This window comes from Scyliorhinus canicula, chromosome 16 (assembly GCF_902713615.1).
Source record: "Scyliorhinus canicula chromosome 16, sScyCan1.1, whole genome shotgun sequence".
In the NCBI taxonomy this organism is placed as follows: domain Eukaryota; kingdom Metazoa; phylum Chordata; class Chondrichthyes; order Carcharhiniformes; family Scyliorhinidae; genus Scyliorhinus; species Scyliorhinus canicula.
Genome location: NC_052161.1, coordinates 127,483,234 through 127,502,342, shown reverse-complemented (window position 1 = coordinate 127,502,342; position 19,109 = coordinate 127,483,234). Strand labels below are relative to the sequence as shown.

General features: G+C 49.6%; 1 protein-coding gene across 1 annotated transcript in view; it reads right to left on the bottom strand.

The window, feature by feature from the left end:
- Positions 1-19,109, bottom strand: part of LOC119979455 (MORN repeat-containing protein 1-like) — a 261,776-nt gene that overhangs the window by 41,138 nt on the left and 201,529 nt on the right. The window contains exon 13 of the mRNA XM_038821709.1: positions 10,581-10,657. Coding sequence (XP_038677637.1) covers positions 10,581-10,657 — 77 coding nt within the window. The remainder of the gene's footprint in view (positions 1-10,580; positions 10,658-19,109) is intronic.

Below are 19,109 nucleotides of genomic sequence, written 5' to 3'. Positions count from 1 at the left end.
AGAATACCCGGGTCCGTAGCCGTCGCACCGAACTGCATGGCGCCGGCCGTACGCGGACCCGATCTGCCAGATCATGCCTCCCTGGACACCTCCCTCGCCACACCCCAGACCACCCCGAACGACCCCCCAGCCCTCACCAAAGCCCCCCGGCCAGCGGCATGGCTCCTATCCCCAACTGGACACAGTCCGCAGCCGCCACATGAGGTTGATGAGTGATCCAAGCCGTCGGGAAGTTGACCCATCAGGGGCGGAGCATCGGGGGAGGGCCTTCAAGTGACGTCCTGAGGCTGTCCCAACGGCGTGCGGCCTACTCCCCGATGACACCGTTTTGGAGGGGGAGGAGCATCCGAAAACAGGTGCCGCCCCCGATTCGATTGTGAAAATGTATTCTCCGCCAGATCGACGATTACGATATGACTTTCACTCATTTCTAACCAGTGCACCCTGGATGGAAGGATTTGTGTGTGTGAGTGTGCATGTGAGTGCGCTTATGCATGTGTATGCATGTGCATACAGGTGTATGTGTATGAGTGTGCACATGTGTGTTTGGTGTGGGTGCGCACGCGTGCATGTGTGTGCATGTTTATGTGTGTGTGTGCACGTGTGTGTGTGTATTAGGCTCAGCTGTAATATTTCTCGCAATTGCAGTCAGCATTAAGGCCGGGATTCTCCCCCAACCGGCGGGCGGCCCGTACCGGCGCCAAAGGGTGGCGTGAACCATTCCGGCGTCGGCCTGCCGGAAGTTGCGGAATCCTCCGCACTTCCGAGGGCTTGGCCGGCGCTGGAGTGGTTAGCGCCACACCAACCAGCGCCGAAGGGTATATGCCCGCCGGTGCAAGTTGGTGCTGCGCGGGAGCGCCAGCGTGTTCTGGCGCATGCGGCAGAACTGCTGCCGTGATCCCTGCGCACGCGCAGAGGTTTTCTTCTCTGCGCCAGCCATGGAAGAGCTTTATAGAGGCCGGCGCGGAGGGAAAGATTGCCCCCACGGCACAGGCCCGCCTGCAGATCGGTGGACCCCGATCGCGGGCCAGGCCACTGTGGGGACCCCCCCCCCCCCGGGGCCCGGATCCCCCCACGAGGACTCCGCAGGCCACCCTCAGAGCCAGGTCCCACCGGTATGGACCTTGTGTCTTTCACGCCTGCGGGACGGCTGAAAATGGGCGGCCACTCGGCCCATTGGACCCGGAGAATCACCGGGGGGGGGCACCTGCCAACGGCCCCCGACCGGCGCGACGTGATCCCCGCACCCGCCAAAATACCAGCGCCGGAGAATTCGGCAGCCCTTGTCGGAGTGGCAGGGCGGGATTCACGCCACCCCCCCCCGACGATTCTCCGACCCGGCCGGGGTGGGGGGGGGGGGGGAGTCGGAGAATCCTGCCCTAAGTCTCTCAGCTCACATATGGTCAGCAGCAAGGAGTACGGTGGCTGGGAGTGTCCAGCCCCCATGAAATCAGGCATCAGGAAGTATCAATGCCATTAGGAGAGGGGGGGGGGGGGGGGGGGGGGGACTGAACAATTTTGTAAAACAAAATAATTTTAATTGCTACACCGCTTTTCATACCCCAAGACATTCCAAACGTTCACAGCCAATTAGATATTTTTGAAGTGTAGTCACTGTTGTAATGTAGTATGTACAACAACCAATTTACAAACAGCAAACTCTCATAAACAGCATAATGACCAGATCATCTAAAAACGCGTTGTTGATTGAGGGATAAATATTGGCCGGGACACCGGTGAGAACGCCCCTGTTCTCCTTAAAACAAGGGCCGTGGAATCTTTTCTGCAGCCTTAGGTTCGTGCCTCATCCGAGGCTGGCTTTTCTGTCAAAGTAATTTCCTCAGTGACAGCCTGGTTTCTGCGGCTGAAGCCTCTGAAGTGGGCTCTCAACTCACAACCTTCTAACTCAGTACAATGCTCAATGTAAATGATGGCTGTTGGGATTTAGGGAAGTAAATTTGTGGTGAAGGATTAAATAGAGATCAGAAGCTAAGTGTGAAATTGCCAGGGCCACAGAGGGTGTAGCCTCTGTACATTGCACAATGCAACAAAGCCAATCAGTAGCTCTTTCTAGACTGGTGGTGCCTGAAGGCAAATTCAGATTCGCAGCAAATGTATTAATGGGACATGTCAGAGGGGAGTCTTTCAAATTTCACTGGACCGTTTAGATCATATCCATCTGGATATTTTTAATGGATTTCTTTTTATTCTCATCTCTTTAGTCTATCCCCAAATCACGCATGACCCCCCAAGCTGACAGTAGTGATATAATCCTGTCTTTCTGCTAGCTGTTAGGAGGTATACCCGCCCTTTTACAATTTGTGTGGATTGCAGCTAAATACTCTTTGTGCACAGCCCTCCCATGCATTTACTGCGTCACCTCTTTCCACTCCCCTGTAGCTTGTTGGAGGGCGATTTCCAAATGGCGTTCGGCACAGACCCTGTCTGTTGTTCTCTAAAGTTCCTGAAACAGGTTCGTTTTCTTCTCCAAGTTAAAACTAAATGGTGTCCCGAGACAGCTGGATTATGGCTCAATTGGACCCCCTGCCAAATATGCTGAATGCATTTGCAGACCATCCACCACCTGATATATTCACTCCTTCCACCAGCATCCACTGTGGCTGCAGTGTGTACTATCTACATGGTACATACAGCACTTGAAACACCACAGCTGTGATGAATGTAGAAACTTACATATTTGTGATTAAAAATCCTGGTTTAAAATACATACAAGAAGTCTGCCCAAGCCGTAATTAAGATGTCGTAAAGGAGTGGTTCATTCCAAGCACTTGGTTTCAGATAAAGGGCTAATGGAATAGTGTTTTGCTTGCTGGAGATTCCCTGGAGTGTAGATAATTTATGGGGGATTGTATTTAGTCCCAGCTAATGATGTAATTAATGAGGGGAGCCAGGTCAGTCGGCAGTTTTGCAGTCTGTTATGGGATTTTAGGTTGAACAGCAGTTCATGCCAAATGTTAGGTTGAGCAGAAGTGTACTGAATCTCTTGAAAGGAACTCTCTCCAAAGATCTACACAGCTAGGCAAGTAACTGTCTTATTAACTTTATTTAAAGGGAGGGCAGCACGGTGGCACAGTGGTTAGCATTGCTGCCTACAGCGCTGAGGATCCGAGTTCGAATCCCAACCCCGGGTCACTGTCCATGTGGAGTTTGCACATTCTCCCCGTGTCTGCGTGGGTTTCACCCCCACAACCCAAAGATGTCCTGGTTAAGTGGATTGGCCACGCTAAATTGCCCCTTAATTGGAAAAATGAATTGGGTACTCTAAAATTTAAAAAAAAACTTTATTTAAAGGGCAGCACGGTGGAGCAGTGGTTAGTATTGCTGCCTCACGGCGCCGAGATCACAGGTTCGATCCCGGCTCTGGGTCACTGTCCGTGTGGAGTTTGCACATTCTCCCCGTGTTTGCGTGGGTTTCGCCCCCACAACCCAAAGATGTGCAGGGTAGATAGATTGGCCGCGCTAAATTGCCCCTTAATTTGGAAAAATTAATTGGGTACTCTAAATTTAGAAAAAAAGAACGTTATTTATAAGTGGCATTTGGTATTAGGTTGCTTGATGAATTAGTAGCGGGTGTAGATAGGGCGTTCCAGTTTTTCCTTTTATTTGAGAACTGTTTAACTGATGATTGCAAAGCTATTTCTTTGATCTCAATGTGGCTAATTTTGTGTTTAAATTAAAATTTGTCTTAACATAAAAGATACATATTGGTCCGAGTCATCACTTCTGGGGTGAAGTATCCTTTCCTCACAGTTTTACAAGTTGAAAAATAGTTTGGATTTTCCTCTGGTATCCTAACATAGTTGGGGTCTGGTTTGGTATCCTAACATAGTTGGGGTCTGGTTCGCTATCCTAACATAGTTGGGGTCTGGTTCGGTATCCTAACATAGTTGGGGTCTGGTTCCGTATCCTAACATAGTTGGGGTCTGGTTCAGTATCCTAACATAGTTGGGGTCTGGTTCGGTATCCTAACATAGTTGGGGTCTGGTTCGGTATCCTAACATAGCATACAAGGCTACGGACCAAGTGCTAGAAAATGAGATTAGAATAGATAAGTGCTTGATATCTGGCACAGAAACGATGGGCCGAAGGGTCTCTTTCGGTGCTGTAAAGCTCTCTGATCTATGACTCTATGCCAGCAACTCGCCAAGATTTCTTTGGAAGCACCTTCTAAACATAAAGGGCTGGATTCTCTGATTTTGACGCTATGTCCGGAGCATGTGTCTAGTCTTACGACCAAAGCATTGGCGCCGCCCCCACACCGATGCTCTGCCCGGTGGGGGGCTAGCAGCTGCACCACATGGCTTTACCTGCAGATACGGATGGAGAATTGCCGGGTTCGTGGCCGCGCCTATGCACGGCGACGACCTGCAGCGGTCACGCCTTACAACGTGGCGCCGGCCGTGCGTAGACCCAGCCTGCCAGATAGTGCCCCTTGTAACCCCCCCCCCTTGCCACCCCTGGACCACCTCCCACCTGTCCCCCCAGTCCCCGCCGAAACCCCTCAGCCAGCAGAACGGCCCCCCACCCGCCGACTGACGGCGCTGGACACAGTCTGCAGCCGCCACGCGAGGTCCCCGAAAACTGTGAGCATACGTGTCCCACGCCATCGGGAAGTCGGCCCATCGGGGGTGCAGCATCAGGGAGGGCCTTGGTGGCGTCCTGATGCTGTCCCAACGGCGTGCGGCGTACTCAGTGATGACACTGTTTTTGAAGGGGAAGACCATGTGAATAACAGCGCCGCCTCCGATTTCAGCGTAAAAACGGATTCTCCAGCCAATCGCCGGATGCGATTTCACCGTCGGCAATTGGAGAATCCAGCCCATAAACTCTACCGCCTGAAGGACAAAGTCAACAGATGGAACACGATCACCTCCAGCTTGCCTTCCAAGCCGTCTAACATCCTAATTTGAATACACATTGGCTGTTCCTTCATCATCAAATGCTGGAAATCCCTACCTAACAGGATAGCTTCTCCACATGAAGGCAGCACTTCAAGAAGGCAGTCCACCTCCACCTTCTTCAGGTAGGGATGGGCAATAAGTACTGGTCTAGCCAGTGACACCCACATCTTAAGAATGAATTTTTAGAAAGGTTGTTTGGGGTGGATGGTGTTTACAATGAAGTTTGTGGGTCTACACTGTTGTCAGATCTTGGGAAGCCATCACCTTTACCCTTAGACCCCATTCAGTACCAATGACCTGAGCATTTGTATTATGAGGAGACTGGGTCTGATAATCCCTGTGATGCTCCCTCCCACTCATCTTCCATCTGGAGAAGTGGCTGGCATCCACCTGGCACTACGCTGGAAAAATTCCCAACAGCAGCACCAGTCCTTGGGAAATTCCCAACAGCAGCACCAGTCCTTGGCGCAAGTGAGGGGTCTCGCATTGATCTGCCTATGGCACTGCCCCCTTTACATGGTCGATATACTCACAATTCTCACCATTTAGGTTGATGTGATCGCTCAGCATCTCAGCAACCCCCTCCTGTGAAACTATAGCATGGCTCATTAGAAGGTGGTTGAGGAATGGTGACAGCAGAGGTGGGCGACTGTGAATGATATTTACCCAGAGCAAGAAATGAGGCATCAAAATAATGTACGGCAAGAGATTGCAAAGCGATGACCAATAATTTTAATGTGTCCCACTCACTGGCGACTGTGATGTTTTAAAAATATTGTTGCGGAATTACAATTTAACACCAGAAACAGAATGAAAAACGTTGGACCTTAAATCCCCATGAGAAGAAACTATATAACCAGCACTGTTGCATTTTATAGAGTACAGATTATTTACTTAGTTGCTATAAGCATTGAAATTCATCAACTCTGTTTATGTACCTGTAATAAAAATGTCCAGATCGCGGTTTGCTTTATACTACCTCTGGGTTCCAGGGTTCCATTTACTTGCATTTAATACATTCCTGTCCCAGAGCTGCACTTGTTCTCTCTGTTGCTAGACGAGGTGATGTCACAGAGTTACCTGCTGTGACCAGCCTGCTAGACAACATTACTACATGAGGTGCAAAGTGCGTTGTTGCCACAACACATTTCCCAGCTTGAATTGACTGCGACAGATACACTGCAGAATACTTTTATGGCTCCACTGTGTGGGCTGGGAAATCAGAGCAGCAAGCATATCCCCAGCTAGATTCCAGACTGCAGATTAAAACCTGCAAACTGTTTAAATTATTTAACATGCACCGCCGTTGTGTTTTATTTACCGTGAACTTATTTGCTCATTTTCTTCCCTTATCTCTGGAGGTCAACTTGCTCTGATGCCCCCCAGAGTCAGATAGCTGATCAGAGTGAACTGTCCACTCATGAAATATGACCAAACTGGTGAAGTATTAGCGGGTCCAGTTGTGCATGCAATTATAGCGTTAGTTACCATCCTGTGTGAGTGCATACATGCGTTCATGTGGCTGGTTTAGCACAGTGGGCTAAATAGCTGGCTTGTAAAGCAGACCAAGGCCAGCAGCACGGGTTCAATTGCCGTACCAGCCTCCCCGAACAGGCGCCGGAATGTGGCGACTTGGGGCTTTTCACAGTAATTTCATTTGAAGCCTACTTGTGACAATAAGCGATTTTCATTACATTTCATTTTCATGTGTTGTTGGTGTGTTTGTGCAGTCATGTTTGTGTCCAACTACCCTGCACATCTCTTTGGGTTGTGGGGGTAAAACCCACGCAGACACGAGGAGAACGTGCAAGCAGTGACCGGGGACTGGGCTCGAACCTGGGACCTCGACGCCGTGAGGCAGCAGTGCTAACCACTGCACCACCATGCTCCCCGTGTGCATTTATGTGTGTGTTGCTGTGTTTATGTGTGTGGGTGTTGGTGAGTTTATATTGGTGTGCATGTGTTGGTATGTTTGTGAGTTTGTGTGTGTTGGTGTGCTAGTGTGCACATGTTGATGTATTTGCATGCACGTGTTAGTGTATTTGTGTGTGTTGGTGAGTTTGTGTGTGTGTTGGTGTGTGTATGTGTTGGTATGAATGTTGGTGCATTTGTGTGCATGAGTTTGTGTGTGTGCATGTAAGTGTATGTTTGTTTGTGTGTGTGTTGGTGTATTTGTGTGAATGTGTTGGTGTGTGTATATTCATATGTGTTGGGGAGTTTATGTGTGTGTTGGTGTATTTGTGAGTGTGAGTTGATGAGTTTGTGTGAGTTGGTGAGTTTGTGTGTGTTGGTGTGTTGGTGTACTTGTGTGTGTTTACGTTTTTGCATGTGTTGGTGTATTCGTGTGTTTGTGTGTGTTGGTGTGATTGTGTGTGTGTTTATGCATGTGTTGGTGTGTTTGTGTATATTGGTGAGTGTTGATGTGTTGGTGTGAGTTTGTGTTTTTGTGTATGTGATCGTGTTTATGCGTGAGTTGGTGTGTTTGTGTATGTTGGTGAGTGTTGGTGTGCTAGTGTGTTTTTGTGTGTTTGTGTATTTGTGCGTGTTGGTGTGAGTTGGTGTGTTTTTAAAAAATAAATTTAGAGTACCCAATTCATTTTTTTCCATTAAGGGGCAATTTAGCGTGGCCAATCCACCTAACCTGCACATCTTTGGGTTGTGGGGGCGAAACCCACGCAAACACGGGGAGAATGTGCAAACTCCACACGGACAGTGACCCAGAGCTGGGATCGAATCTGGGACCTCGGCGCCGTGAGGCAACAGTGCTAACCACTGCACCACCGTCCTGCCCGTGAGTTGGTGTGTTTGTGTGTGCTGGTGTGTTGATGTGTGTTTGTGTGTGTTGGTGTGTATTGGTGCATGTTTGCGTGTTGATGTGTTTGTATGTTGTGCGTGTTGGTATGTTGATATGTTGGTGTGTATTGGTGCATTTTTGTGTGTTGATGTATTTGTGTGTGTTGGTATGTTTGTGCCTGTTTGTGTGTGTTGATGTGTTTGTGTGTTGTGCGTGTTGACATGTGGTGTGTATTGGTGTATTTTTGTGTGTTGGTATATTGGTGTGTTTGTCTGTGTTGCTCTGTTTGTGTGTCGACCTGAATACATTCTGCATCCTGGTGTCCCGACTGAAAGGTTCTCTTTCCCAGTTAGAAATACAGTCCGTGGGTTTCGCCCCCACAACCCAAAAATGTGCAGAGTAGGTGGATTGGCCACGCTAAATTGCCCCTTAATAGAAAAAATAATTGGGTAATCTAAATTTAAAAAAAAAAAGAAATACAGTCCTGTAGATGTTGAAAATATGAAGCAAAAAGAGAAAATGCTGGACTTTCCCACTTAGCGTCTGTGGAGAGAAGAGGGAAGTTCATCTTTCGGTTTTGCGCCCTGAAGTGTTAACTTCTATGTTCTTGCAAGTAGCTGGTTCTACCTGCTAGCAGGCTTTCAAGATCCTGTGTGCCTGTAGCTATAAACTGCTAAAAATGCATCGCACTCATGGCTCTCCATATTTGTGAGCAGCATTTCAGCCAGTTTTAGGCAGGTAGTTATGATGCATCACTTTCTCTGCTTTACATTCAGCCAGTCTCCATTGACATGCTGGACTCTGCTTTGGAATGGAGCCCCACAACTACTAAAACAACTTGGAATTATATATATATATATATTTTATAAATTTAGTGTACCCAATTATTTTTTTCCAATTAGGGGGCAATTTTAGTGTGGCCAATCCACCTACCCTGCACATCTTTGGGTTGTGGGGGTGAAACCCACGCAGCCACGGGGAGAATGTGCAAACTTCACACGGACAGTGACCCAGAGCCGGGATCGAACCTGGGACCTCGGCGAACTTGGATTTATATTGTGCCATTAATTGAGTTAAATGTCTGAAGGTAATTCACAGTGGCAGAATCAACAAAGTTTGACACCAAGTCCCTGGGATGGTGACCAAAAATGTGGCGCAGAATGTCTTAAAAGGAGGAGGGAGAGAGGGATAGAGAGGTGAGGAGGTCCAGAGAGGAAATTCCAAAGCTTTGGGCCCAGACAGATGAGGGCATGGCTGTCAGCGGATGACAAATATGCAGGACAAGGTCATGCTTTTATAATTTTAAAAAATGTTGTCCTTATCCCAATATTTTAAATCCCAGAGCAACAGGTTTGTGACTCTATGATGCCATCCAATAAGGGAGCCCCGTCTCCTTCTGTTGGCCGCATGATGTCAGGGTCATTTTATGAATGCACGAACCTGGCGCTGAGCCTCGCCCGCTGGCAATTTCTCACTACCTGCTCCGGTGCGCAATGTTCCCCACTGGGAGTGTGATTTTGTAAAATCAGCCCGACAGTGTGAAAGCAATTAATTTTGGACACCTGCAGCCAGCAAGCAGCAGCAAATGAGGTGACTTTAGTTCCAACTGAGTGAGCCAGGTCTGAGCGAGAGGTGAAAGGACAATTTACCGTGTCAGCCATTCCCTCTCGGAAGGTGAACCCTGAGTTTCTTTGCATGTGCAGTTTCCTTTCTCTAACTGCACACAATGCTGGTGTGTCAGCATCTATAGACAGAGGCCGGCATCCCAGCAGAAACCCAGCAGATCCCAGCTACAGGGCTCAGCAAAGCCAGCTGCTATATTGCAGCTGTCATCTCTTACATCAACGTGTCACTAATGTGGCACCAAAAGGCAGTCTAAATAGCAGCCTCTGTCCAAAGCATTAACCCATTGTTGGTCCTTTGGGCGGCACGGTAGCACAGTGGTTAGCATTGTTGCCTCACAGCTCCAGGGTCCCTGGTTCGATTCCCCGCTGGGTCACTGTCTGTGCGGAGTCTGCACGTTCTCCCCGTGTCTGCGTGGGTTTCCTCCTGGTGCTCCGGTTTCCTCCCACAGTCCAAAGATGTGTGTGTTGGGTGGATTGGCCATTCAAAATTTCCCTTAGTGTCCAAAAAGGTGAAGTGTGGGATAGGGCAGAGACGTGGGCTTGAGTAGGGTGCTCTTTGTAAGGGCCGGTGCAGAATCGATGGGCTGAATGGCCTCCTTCTGCACTGTAAATTCTATGACATTCTATTATAGTCTGTAATCGCGCGAGGTGATACTGAGGAGGCTTCTTGTGTAACAAAGAGGCTAATTGGAAACAACAATGAGGTTTAACTATATATATTCACAGAGGTATATCATATAGGTCTTCGCTCCATGACTCCTGGATCCACACTGCCCGGGAACCTGCTCCCAGGGTCCCGCACATTTCCCCCATTGGTCAGGGTTTGCACACTCTTCACGATAGGACCCAAGTGGGTCACATGGCCCACAGAAATTGCCCTTTAATGGGGTCACCTTACCGCACAGCTCCATATCAGTCCCACGGCATATTTCTAGCATTTGTTGTGACCTTTTTGAATTATTTTCTTCCCCATACTGAGAGGTGTAATTGTTTTTCTGGTGTTGGTGCTCTGTGCGACACTCTAACCCAAAGGTCTAGAAGTGCTTCTGTAACAGACTGTGCAAAAACAGCTCATCAAGATATTGTCACCTCGGCAACGTGACAGTCCTTGCTCCCCAGACCAGCAGCTTGTTACTGCACAAAATGAGCTAACAACTGCTTGCTGCTTCTCCCCAGGCACAGGGCATCGAGTTAAGTGCTACACAGAGGCTCTTGTACTGGTTAAGCTGTAACACCCACCTGCTCTCTGATATCTTCTCCTGTGAGACTGTTGTTCTGTCGCTCAGAGCTCTGCTGCTCAACTTCTTGATCGTTTTCTGCATTTAAGAAGTTAAGACGCAGTCATATATATGACACAAAGTACAGTAGACATCTTGGGGCGATTCTCTGGCTGCGTTGCGCCTGACGCAAACTGGGGAGCCCCTAAATGGGATTTAGGTGGGCGGGGTTGAGGGGGGGGGTCGGGGGGGGTACACGGTGTTCCCAGCTTCCTGCAAGTGGCATAACCTTGTTCGCTCCCTCGCGGGGCGTGAACCGAATTAGCATATTTAAATCATCAGGTCAGTTTGAACCCGGAAGCACACGGTATTCCGCCCGCCAGTGCAGCTTGAGGCCGACGTAGATCAATACTGGTCTCCACCAATGGAGACCAGACATGGTGACCTCACAGTGGGGAGGGGGGGAGGGGCTCTGATTATATCGGAGCCCCATGTGGTCGGGGTCATGGCAGGGCAGTGTGGCCAGAGACCCAGGTTCAATTCCGACCTTGGGTGACTGTCCGTGTGGAGTTTGCACGTTCTCTCCATGTGTGGGTGGGTTTCCCCCGGGTGCTCCGGTTTCCTCCCACAGCCCAAAGATCTGCAGGTTGGGTGGATTGGCCATGATTAATTGCCCCTTAGTGTCAAAAAGGTTAGGTGGGGTTACTGGGTTACAGGGTCAGGGTAGGGGCCTGACCCTAGGTAGGGTACCCTTTCTGAGGGTCAGTGCAGACTTGATTGATTGAAAGGCCGCCTTCTGCACTTTGGAGATTCTATGAAAGGAGTGGGTCCTGAAAGAGGGTTATGAAGGGGGGCATGGAGGGGGGCATTGGTGACCCCATAGTACCGTATAGCCCATCTGTGGGGGTGGGAGGCCTGATGCTAGTGAGAAGATGGGGGTGGAGAGGGGGTGATGCTGGCGAGAATGGTGTGGGGGGGGGGGGGGGGCACTGAAGTCCTGATTCTGGCATTTTGGGTGGGGGGGGGCCTTTATTGTCACTTCCAGGTGCTGATAACAATGAGACTGTCTCTTAAAAGAAACTGCAGTTAGAAAAACAGTTGATCCTCTGAGTTAAAAAAAAGAAATTAATTTAGAGTACCCGATTTATTTTTTCCAATTAGGGGCAATTTAGCGTGGCCAATCCACCTATCCTGCACATCTTTGGATTGTGGGGGCGAAACCCACGCAAACACGGGGAGAATGTGCAAACTCCACACAGACTGGACCCAGAGACGGGATCGAACCTGGGACCTCAGCGCCGTGAGGCATCAGGGCTAACCCACTGCGCCACCGTGCTGCCCCTTGCTCCTCTGAGTTAATGGATAGCGTTATATAAATAAACAATCTTAATCCTCCTTTTGAAACTGCCTAGGCCTGTCAATCAGAAAGCTTGTAAATGACAATAGTCCATGAAAGTAAATACAAATAATGCAGTTCAAAGCTTTTAGGCTTCTAAGCAATACAAACAGGCTAGAAAAAGTTAATGGGCAATGAAATTGTACTGGGAAAAATCCAGTTCAAAGGTGACTATTTTAACTTCTTCTCACGGATCTTTAAACAGATTGCTTAAAAGATTCACTTTTGCAGCTGGTAATACTTTCATTTTATTTTCTGTATTTCTGAGATATTGACAGACAGTTTAAAAGATTTAAAAGCTGCTGACGGGAAGACCAGCCAAACACCCCCCATTCCAGGAAAGACCCCCGACCTGAGCCTTTCAGCCCAACACAAGCACCCTGACCCGGTGAAGGACTCTCCTTGGCACCCTGAAGGCAAGTGTACGGAAGTTACTCACCAACTTGCTACTCCTCAGACTGCAAACCGCCAGGTCCCCATTTCTCAGGACTTGCACCAAATCCCGCCAGCAGGACTCTCGGCGGGGGGGGGGGGGGGGGGGGGGGGGGGGGGGGGAGCATCCCAGGAGGTGGATGAATTGGGTGTCCTACCCATAAATTACATTCAAAACAGCTCTTGTGTGCCATTTGCCAGGTCTGGTCAGGAACTTCATCGGGGATGTTGAGAGCCTCATTGGGGATGTTGGGAAGCTCCTCGGGGATGTTGGGAAGCTCCTCGGGGATGTTGGGAAGCTCGTCGGGGATGTTGGGAAGCTCGTGTGGGATGTTGGGACAGGCTGACAGTCTCACAATGGGTTTTAGGACTGGCACAGGCCTGATTTTGGCCTGATGCCCCATTCACCGGCCCATCGGGAGTCCCGCCCGTGGCGGGCAGCCATGGAGAATCCTGCGCCTTTGCCATTTTGTGGGAGAATTTCAACCCCTTGTTTAACTCTGTAGTTTGGGCAAGCACGTGTAAATAATGTTTGCACCACAAATGTGTCAGGCAATGATAGTCTCCACAAGAGAGAATCTAACTATCTTCCTTTGACATCTAACAGAATTACTGTCACTGAATCACTCACCATCAACATCCAAGAGGTGGCCATTGACCAGAAACAACCGGATCACCCACACAAATACTGTGGTTACAAGAGCAGGTTAGAAGCTGCTAATTCAACGGCGAGTATCCTCCTCCTGACTCCCCAATGCCTGTCTGCCATTTACGAGGCACAAGTTGATGGAATTCTCACCATTTGCCTGGATGAGTGCAGGTCCAACAACAAAACTCCACAGCGGTCCTCCCTCCCTCACCCTCATCTCCACTATATCTGTGGAGACATACAAGATGCACTGGAGCTATTCGCTAAGGTTCTATCGACAGCATCTTTCAAAGCGGCGACCTCTGCCACCCAGAAGAACAAGGGTAGCAGATGAAATGGAACATCACCCCCTGCAAGTTCTTCTCCAAGACACTCACCATCCTGACTTGGAACTATATCGCCATTCCTTCACTGTCGCTGGGTCAAAATCCCGGAACTCCCTCCCTAACGGCACTGTGGGTGTAACTACACCACATGGACTGCAGCAAAATGCCTTCACAGAGGGACTGTGGTGTTACAGGAAAATTCCTCACCACCCTCTCCTCAAGGACGATTAGAGATGGGCAATAAATGCTGGAAAATGCTCACATCCCGTGAAAGAATTTACAAAAAACTGGGCTGCATTTTACAGAGAGTGGGGAGCAGAAGGAAAGCCAGTTAGAAGCTGACATAAGCGGAACAAGCCGATCCCACAGCCACAACCTGCTGGGATGGGCTGAATTGGTTATGACTGTGACTTCCATCCTTCAGGGGAGGGAAGGAAGTCCTGTCCATGGTAGCAGATAGCCAATCTGATGGGCAGATAGCTCCAGCAATACTGGTAGAGCTGAATGGTGGACGTTACCGGGACTGTGGTCCTGGTGGAGCTCAGTGGTGGACGTTACCGGGACTGTGGTCCTGGTGGAGCTCAGTGGTGGACGTTACCGGGACTGTGGTCCTGGTGGAGCTCAGTGGTGGACGTTACCGGGACTGCAGTCCTGGCGGAGCTCAGTGGTGGACGTTACCAAGACTGCAGTACTGGTAGAGCTGGTAGGGGAGGTCACCAGGACTGTGGTCCTGGTAGAGCTCAGTGGTGGACGTTACCAAGACTGCAGTCCTGGCGGAGCTCAGTGGTGGACGTTACCAAGACTGCAGTACTGGTAGAGCTGGTAGGGGAGGTCACCAGGACTGTGGTCCTGGTAGAGCTCAGTGGTGGACGTTACCGGGACTGTGGTCCTAGTAGAGCTCAGTGGTGGACGTTACCGGGACTGTGGTCCTGGTGGAGCTCAGTGGTGGACATTACCGGGACTGTGGTCCTAGTAGAGCTCAGTGGTGGACGTTACCGAGACTGTGGTCCTAGTAGAGCTCAGTGGTGGACGTTACCGAGACTGTGGTCCTGGTGGAGCTCAGTGGTGGACATTACCGGGACTGTGGTCCTGGTAGAGCTCAGTCGTGGACATTACCGGGACTGTGGTCCTAGTAGAGCTCAGTGGTGGACGTTACCGGGACTGTGGTCCTGGTGGAGCTCAGTGGTGGACGTTACCGGGACTGTGGTCCTGACGGAGCTCAGTGGTGGACGTTACCGGGACTGTGGTCCTGGTTGAGCTCAATGGTGGATGTCACCAGGACTGTGGTCCTAGTAGAGCTCAGTGGTGGACGTTACCGGGACTGTGGTCCTGGTGGAGCTCAGTGGTGGACATTACAGGGTCTGTGGTTCTGGCGGAACTCCGTGGTGGACGTTACCAGGACTGTGATCCTGGTGGAGCTCAGTGGTGGACATTACCGGGACTGTGGTCCTAGTAGAGCTCCATGGTGGACATTACAGGGTCTGTGGTCCTGGCGGAACTCCGTGGTGGACGTTACCAGGACTGTGATCCTGGTGGAGCTCAGTGGTGGACGTTACTGGGACTGTGGTCCTAGTAGAGCTCAGTGGTGGACGTTACCGGGACTGTGGTCCTGGTGGAGCTCAGTGGTGGACGTTACCGGGACTGTGGTCCTGGTTGAGCTCAATGGTGGACATTACCGGGACTGTGGTCCTAGTAGAGCTCAGTGGTGGACGTTACCGGGACTGTGGTCCTGGTTGAGCTCAATGGTGGACGTTACCGGGACTGTGGTCCTGGTGGAGCTCAGTGGTGGACGTTACCGGGACTGTGGTCCTGGCGGAGCTCCGTGGTGGACGTTACCGGGACTGTGGTCCTGGTGGAGCTCAGTGGTGGACGTTACCAAGACTGCAGTGCTGGTAGAGCTGGTAGTGGAGGTCACCAGGACTGTGGACGTGGCAGAGCTCAGTGGTGGACGTTACCGGGACTGTGGTCCTGGTGGAGCTGAGTGGTGGACGTTACCGGGACTGTGGTCCTGGTGGAGCTCAGTGTGGACGTTACCGGGACTGCAGTCCTGGTGGAGCTCAGTGGTGGACGTTACCAAGACTGCAGTCCTGGCGGAGCTACGTGGTGGACGTTACCAAGACTGCAGTACTGGTAGAGCTGGTAGTGGAGGTCACCGGGACTGCAGTCCTGGCGGAGCTCAGTGGTGGACGTTACCAAGACTGCAGTACTGGTAGAGCTCAGTGTGGACTTTACTGTCTGTACTCATACTGGTCCTATATGTGACTTCATTCCCACACCTGTGTGGCCTATTAGCAGATGGCCTGCCACTACCTCCCTCTGTGGGCAACTAGGGATGAATCATAAATACCTGCCTTGCCAGTGATAGAAACATCTGGAGAAAGAATGCTGAACAGGCTGGGATCGTAATTAAAACAAAGCTGCTCTGAGGTTGGCATCCGAATGTGTTATTTTGAAGAAGTGCGGAGAGTTAGTATGGCGGCGCAGTGGTTAGCACTGCTGTCTCATGGTGCCAAGGACCCGGGTTCAAATCCCGGCCCCAGCTTACTGTCTGTGTGGAGTTTGCACATTCTTCCTGTGTCTGTGTGGGTCTCACCCCCACAACCCAAAGATGTGCAGGGTAGATGGATTGGCCACGCTAAATTGCCCCCTAATTGGAAAAAAAAAGAATTGGGTACTCTAAATTTATTTTGAAAAAGAAATACAGAGAGTTGACGTTCGTCCTAAAGGCTCCACCAAAACGCACTGGTCACTTAACCCATTGCGGTTTGTAGGGATTCTAATTTGCAAAAAACCGATGGCTACAGGTTTGTTTTCCCGATCACAGCAACGATCTTTGAGAGTAATTCGCAGTGAGATGTGATAGGATGTATATAAAAGAAGACACTGTTTTATGGAGGTATCGAATGGTGAAGTAAAGTACTCAACTACATAATTGGTTAAATAAGTTCTGGACACACCATGAGGTTTTTCATGCCAGCTGGAATTGTCGTTTTGCCGCGGTTAAAACATGTGATCAAAGCTGGGAGAATGCTACCCACACTGGTCTGCAACAACTGACATCTATCTTTTCTAGTTTAAAAAAAAATTAATTTAGTGTACCCAATTCATTTTTCCAATTAAGGGGTAATTTAGCGTGGCCAATCCACCTACCCTGCACATCTGTGGGTTGTGGGGGTGAAACCCACGCAGACACGGGGAGAATGTGCAAACTCCACACAGACAGTGACCCAGAGCCGGGATCGAACCTGGGACCTCGGCGCCGTGAGGCAGCAGGGCTAACCCACTGCATCATGAGGCAGCAGGGCTAACCCACTGCCCCACCGTGGTGCCCTCTACTTTTTCTAGTTTAAACTTCTATCCCCTGTGGCAAAAAGATGCAAACCCCAGTCTCAGCTCCACCACTCCCTTCCAACACCTGTGGAACATGAACTAGTTTAAATAAGGATTGTGATGTGTTGGGTATGCTGGGTCTGCGAGGACTGCATTTACCAGAGCAGTGAGAGAGATAGGCTACCAACACTTGTAGAAGTACAACTCTATTTTATTTAACTATGAGCTGTTAAACATACTTGCACTGTGGGTCGACACTATGTTAGGTTGACTGAAGACCTATGGCTAACCTGACCAGACTATACTGCTAGCACATGGCAGATGTTCATGCTACTGATTACGAGCTCTGGCTGTCTCAGAGGCTGCATCCCGAATGAGCGGGAAAACTAGTGCCCTCTGGCTTTATAGTGACCGTGCCCTGTCTGGTGATTGGCTGCTGTGTTCTGTGTGTTGATTGGTCTTTCAGTGTGTAAGTCAGTGTGTGTCTGTGCACCATCATATACTTGTGTGTATATTATGACAGAGTATACGGGCTGCTGTAACAGCATGAAATGTGCAGACCACCACCCAAACTCTCCCCACTTTCTGTGGCCTCAATCTACTCACAAGGCCCTATGTCAATCCCCAAGTCTTGCCAAACCACCACCTTCCTCTCCCCCAGCAGAGCGACAGAATTGACCGTCAAACACCAGGAGAAATGCATGGTTACTTCCCTGCTGCTCATACCTGGTACACAATAGTTTGTATGTATCTTTCCCTATGCATATGTCTAAGGGTTTCAATTCTGTCCACCAAGATAGATTTCTTGCGCGAGATGAGAGGCGGGGAGCAGGTGCTGGGGTGCGGGGAGGAGGAATCAATTTAGGTTCTGAAATCTAAAGATCGGTTAGACGCCAACACGTTCTTCTTTTCCCAGAGGGTTATCAACCTCCGGCACGTGTCACCAGTGAAAGTCAATTTGCAGCCAAGTCTTCAAAATAGAGTTTCATTTTTTTTAAGGGGCAATTTAGCGTGGCCAATCCACCTACCCTGCACATCTTTGGGTTGTGGGGGTGAGATCCACAGAGACACAGGGAGAATGTGCAAACTCCACACGGACAGTGACCCAGAGCCGGGATCGAACCTGGGACCAATCACCAATCAATCACCGATGACCTGGCATGGGTCGGAGAAACCTGGCCGCCATCTTTTGTATGAGACATTTAAATAAAAGCTTTGTGTTCCCTCTCGTCTGGACATACATAGATACATAGAAGATAGGAGGAGACCTTTTGGCCATTCGAGCCTGCTCTGCTATTCATCACCATCATGGCTGATCATCCAACTCAATAGCCTAATCCTGCTTTCTCCCCATAGCCTTTGATCCCATTCTCCTCAAGTGCTATATCCAGCCGCCTCTTGAATATATTCAAAGTTTTAGCATCAACTGCTTTGTGTGGTAATGAATTCCACAGGCTCATCACTCTTTGTGTGATGAAATGTCCCTGATCTCTTATCAGGCTGTGACCCCTGGTTCTGGACACACCCATCATTCGTAACATCTTCCGTGTATCAAGGGCAGCACGGTGGCCTAGTGGTTAGCACAACCGCCTCACGGCACTGAGGTCCCAGGTTCGATCCCGGCTCTGGGTCACTGTCTGTGTGGAGTTTGCACATTCTCCCCGTGTCTGCGTGGGTTTCGCCCCCACAACCCAAAAATGCGCAGAGTAGGTGGATTGGCCACGCTAAATTGCCCCTTAATTAGAAAAAATAATTGGCTAATCTAAATTTATTTTAAAAATAAAAAAAATAAAAATCTTCCGTGTATCAACCCTGTCTAGTCCTGTTAAAATTTTATAAGTCTCTATGAGATCTCCCCTCATTCTTCTGAACTCCAGGAAGAACAATCCCAACCTCGTTAATCTCTCCTCATTTGGCCGTCCCGCCATCCCTAGAATCAGTCTGGTTACACGAAAGACTCCATGGCACTATTTTTCAGAAGAGCAGGGAGCCGATACTTATCTCTCACCAACAGCACTGGGAATATAGCAGAATAGTTGGTCATCATCACATTGCTGTTTGTGAGAGCTTGCTGTGTACAAATTGAGTGCTGTATTTCCTTACATTATAACAGTGACTGCACTTCAACGAGCATTTCATTGGCTGTAAGTTGTCAGAAGGCGTGAAAGGGGCTATATAAATGCAGGTCTTCCAATTCTTTATTTCATCACTGCACTGACAAACCCATCTAAAGCTTCAGGTGAGAAATTTCAATATTGTTTTTAAAATAAATTTAGAGTACCCAATTCATTTTTTTTTCCAATTAAGGGGCAATTTAGCGTGGCCAATCCACCTACCCTGCACATCTTTGGGTTGTGGGGGCGAAACCCACGCAGACACGGGGAGGATGTGCAAACTCCACACGGACAGTGACCCAGA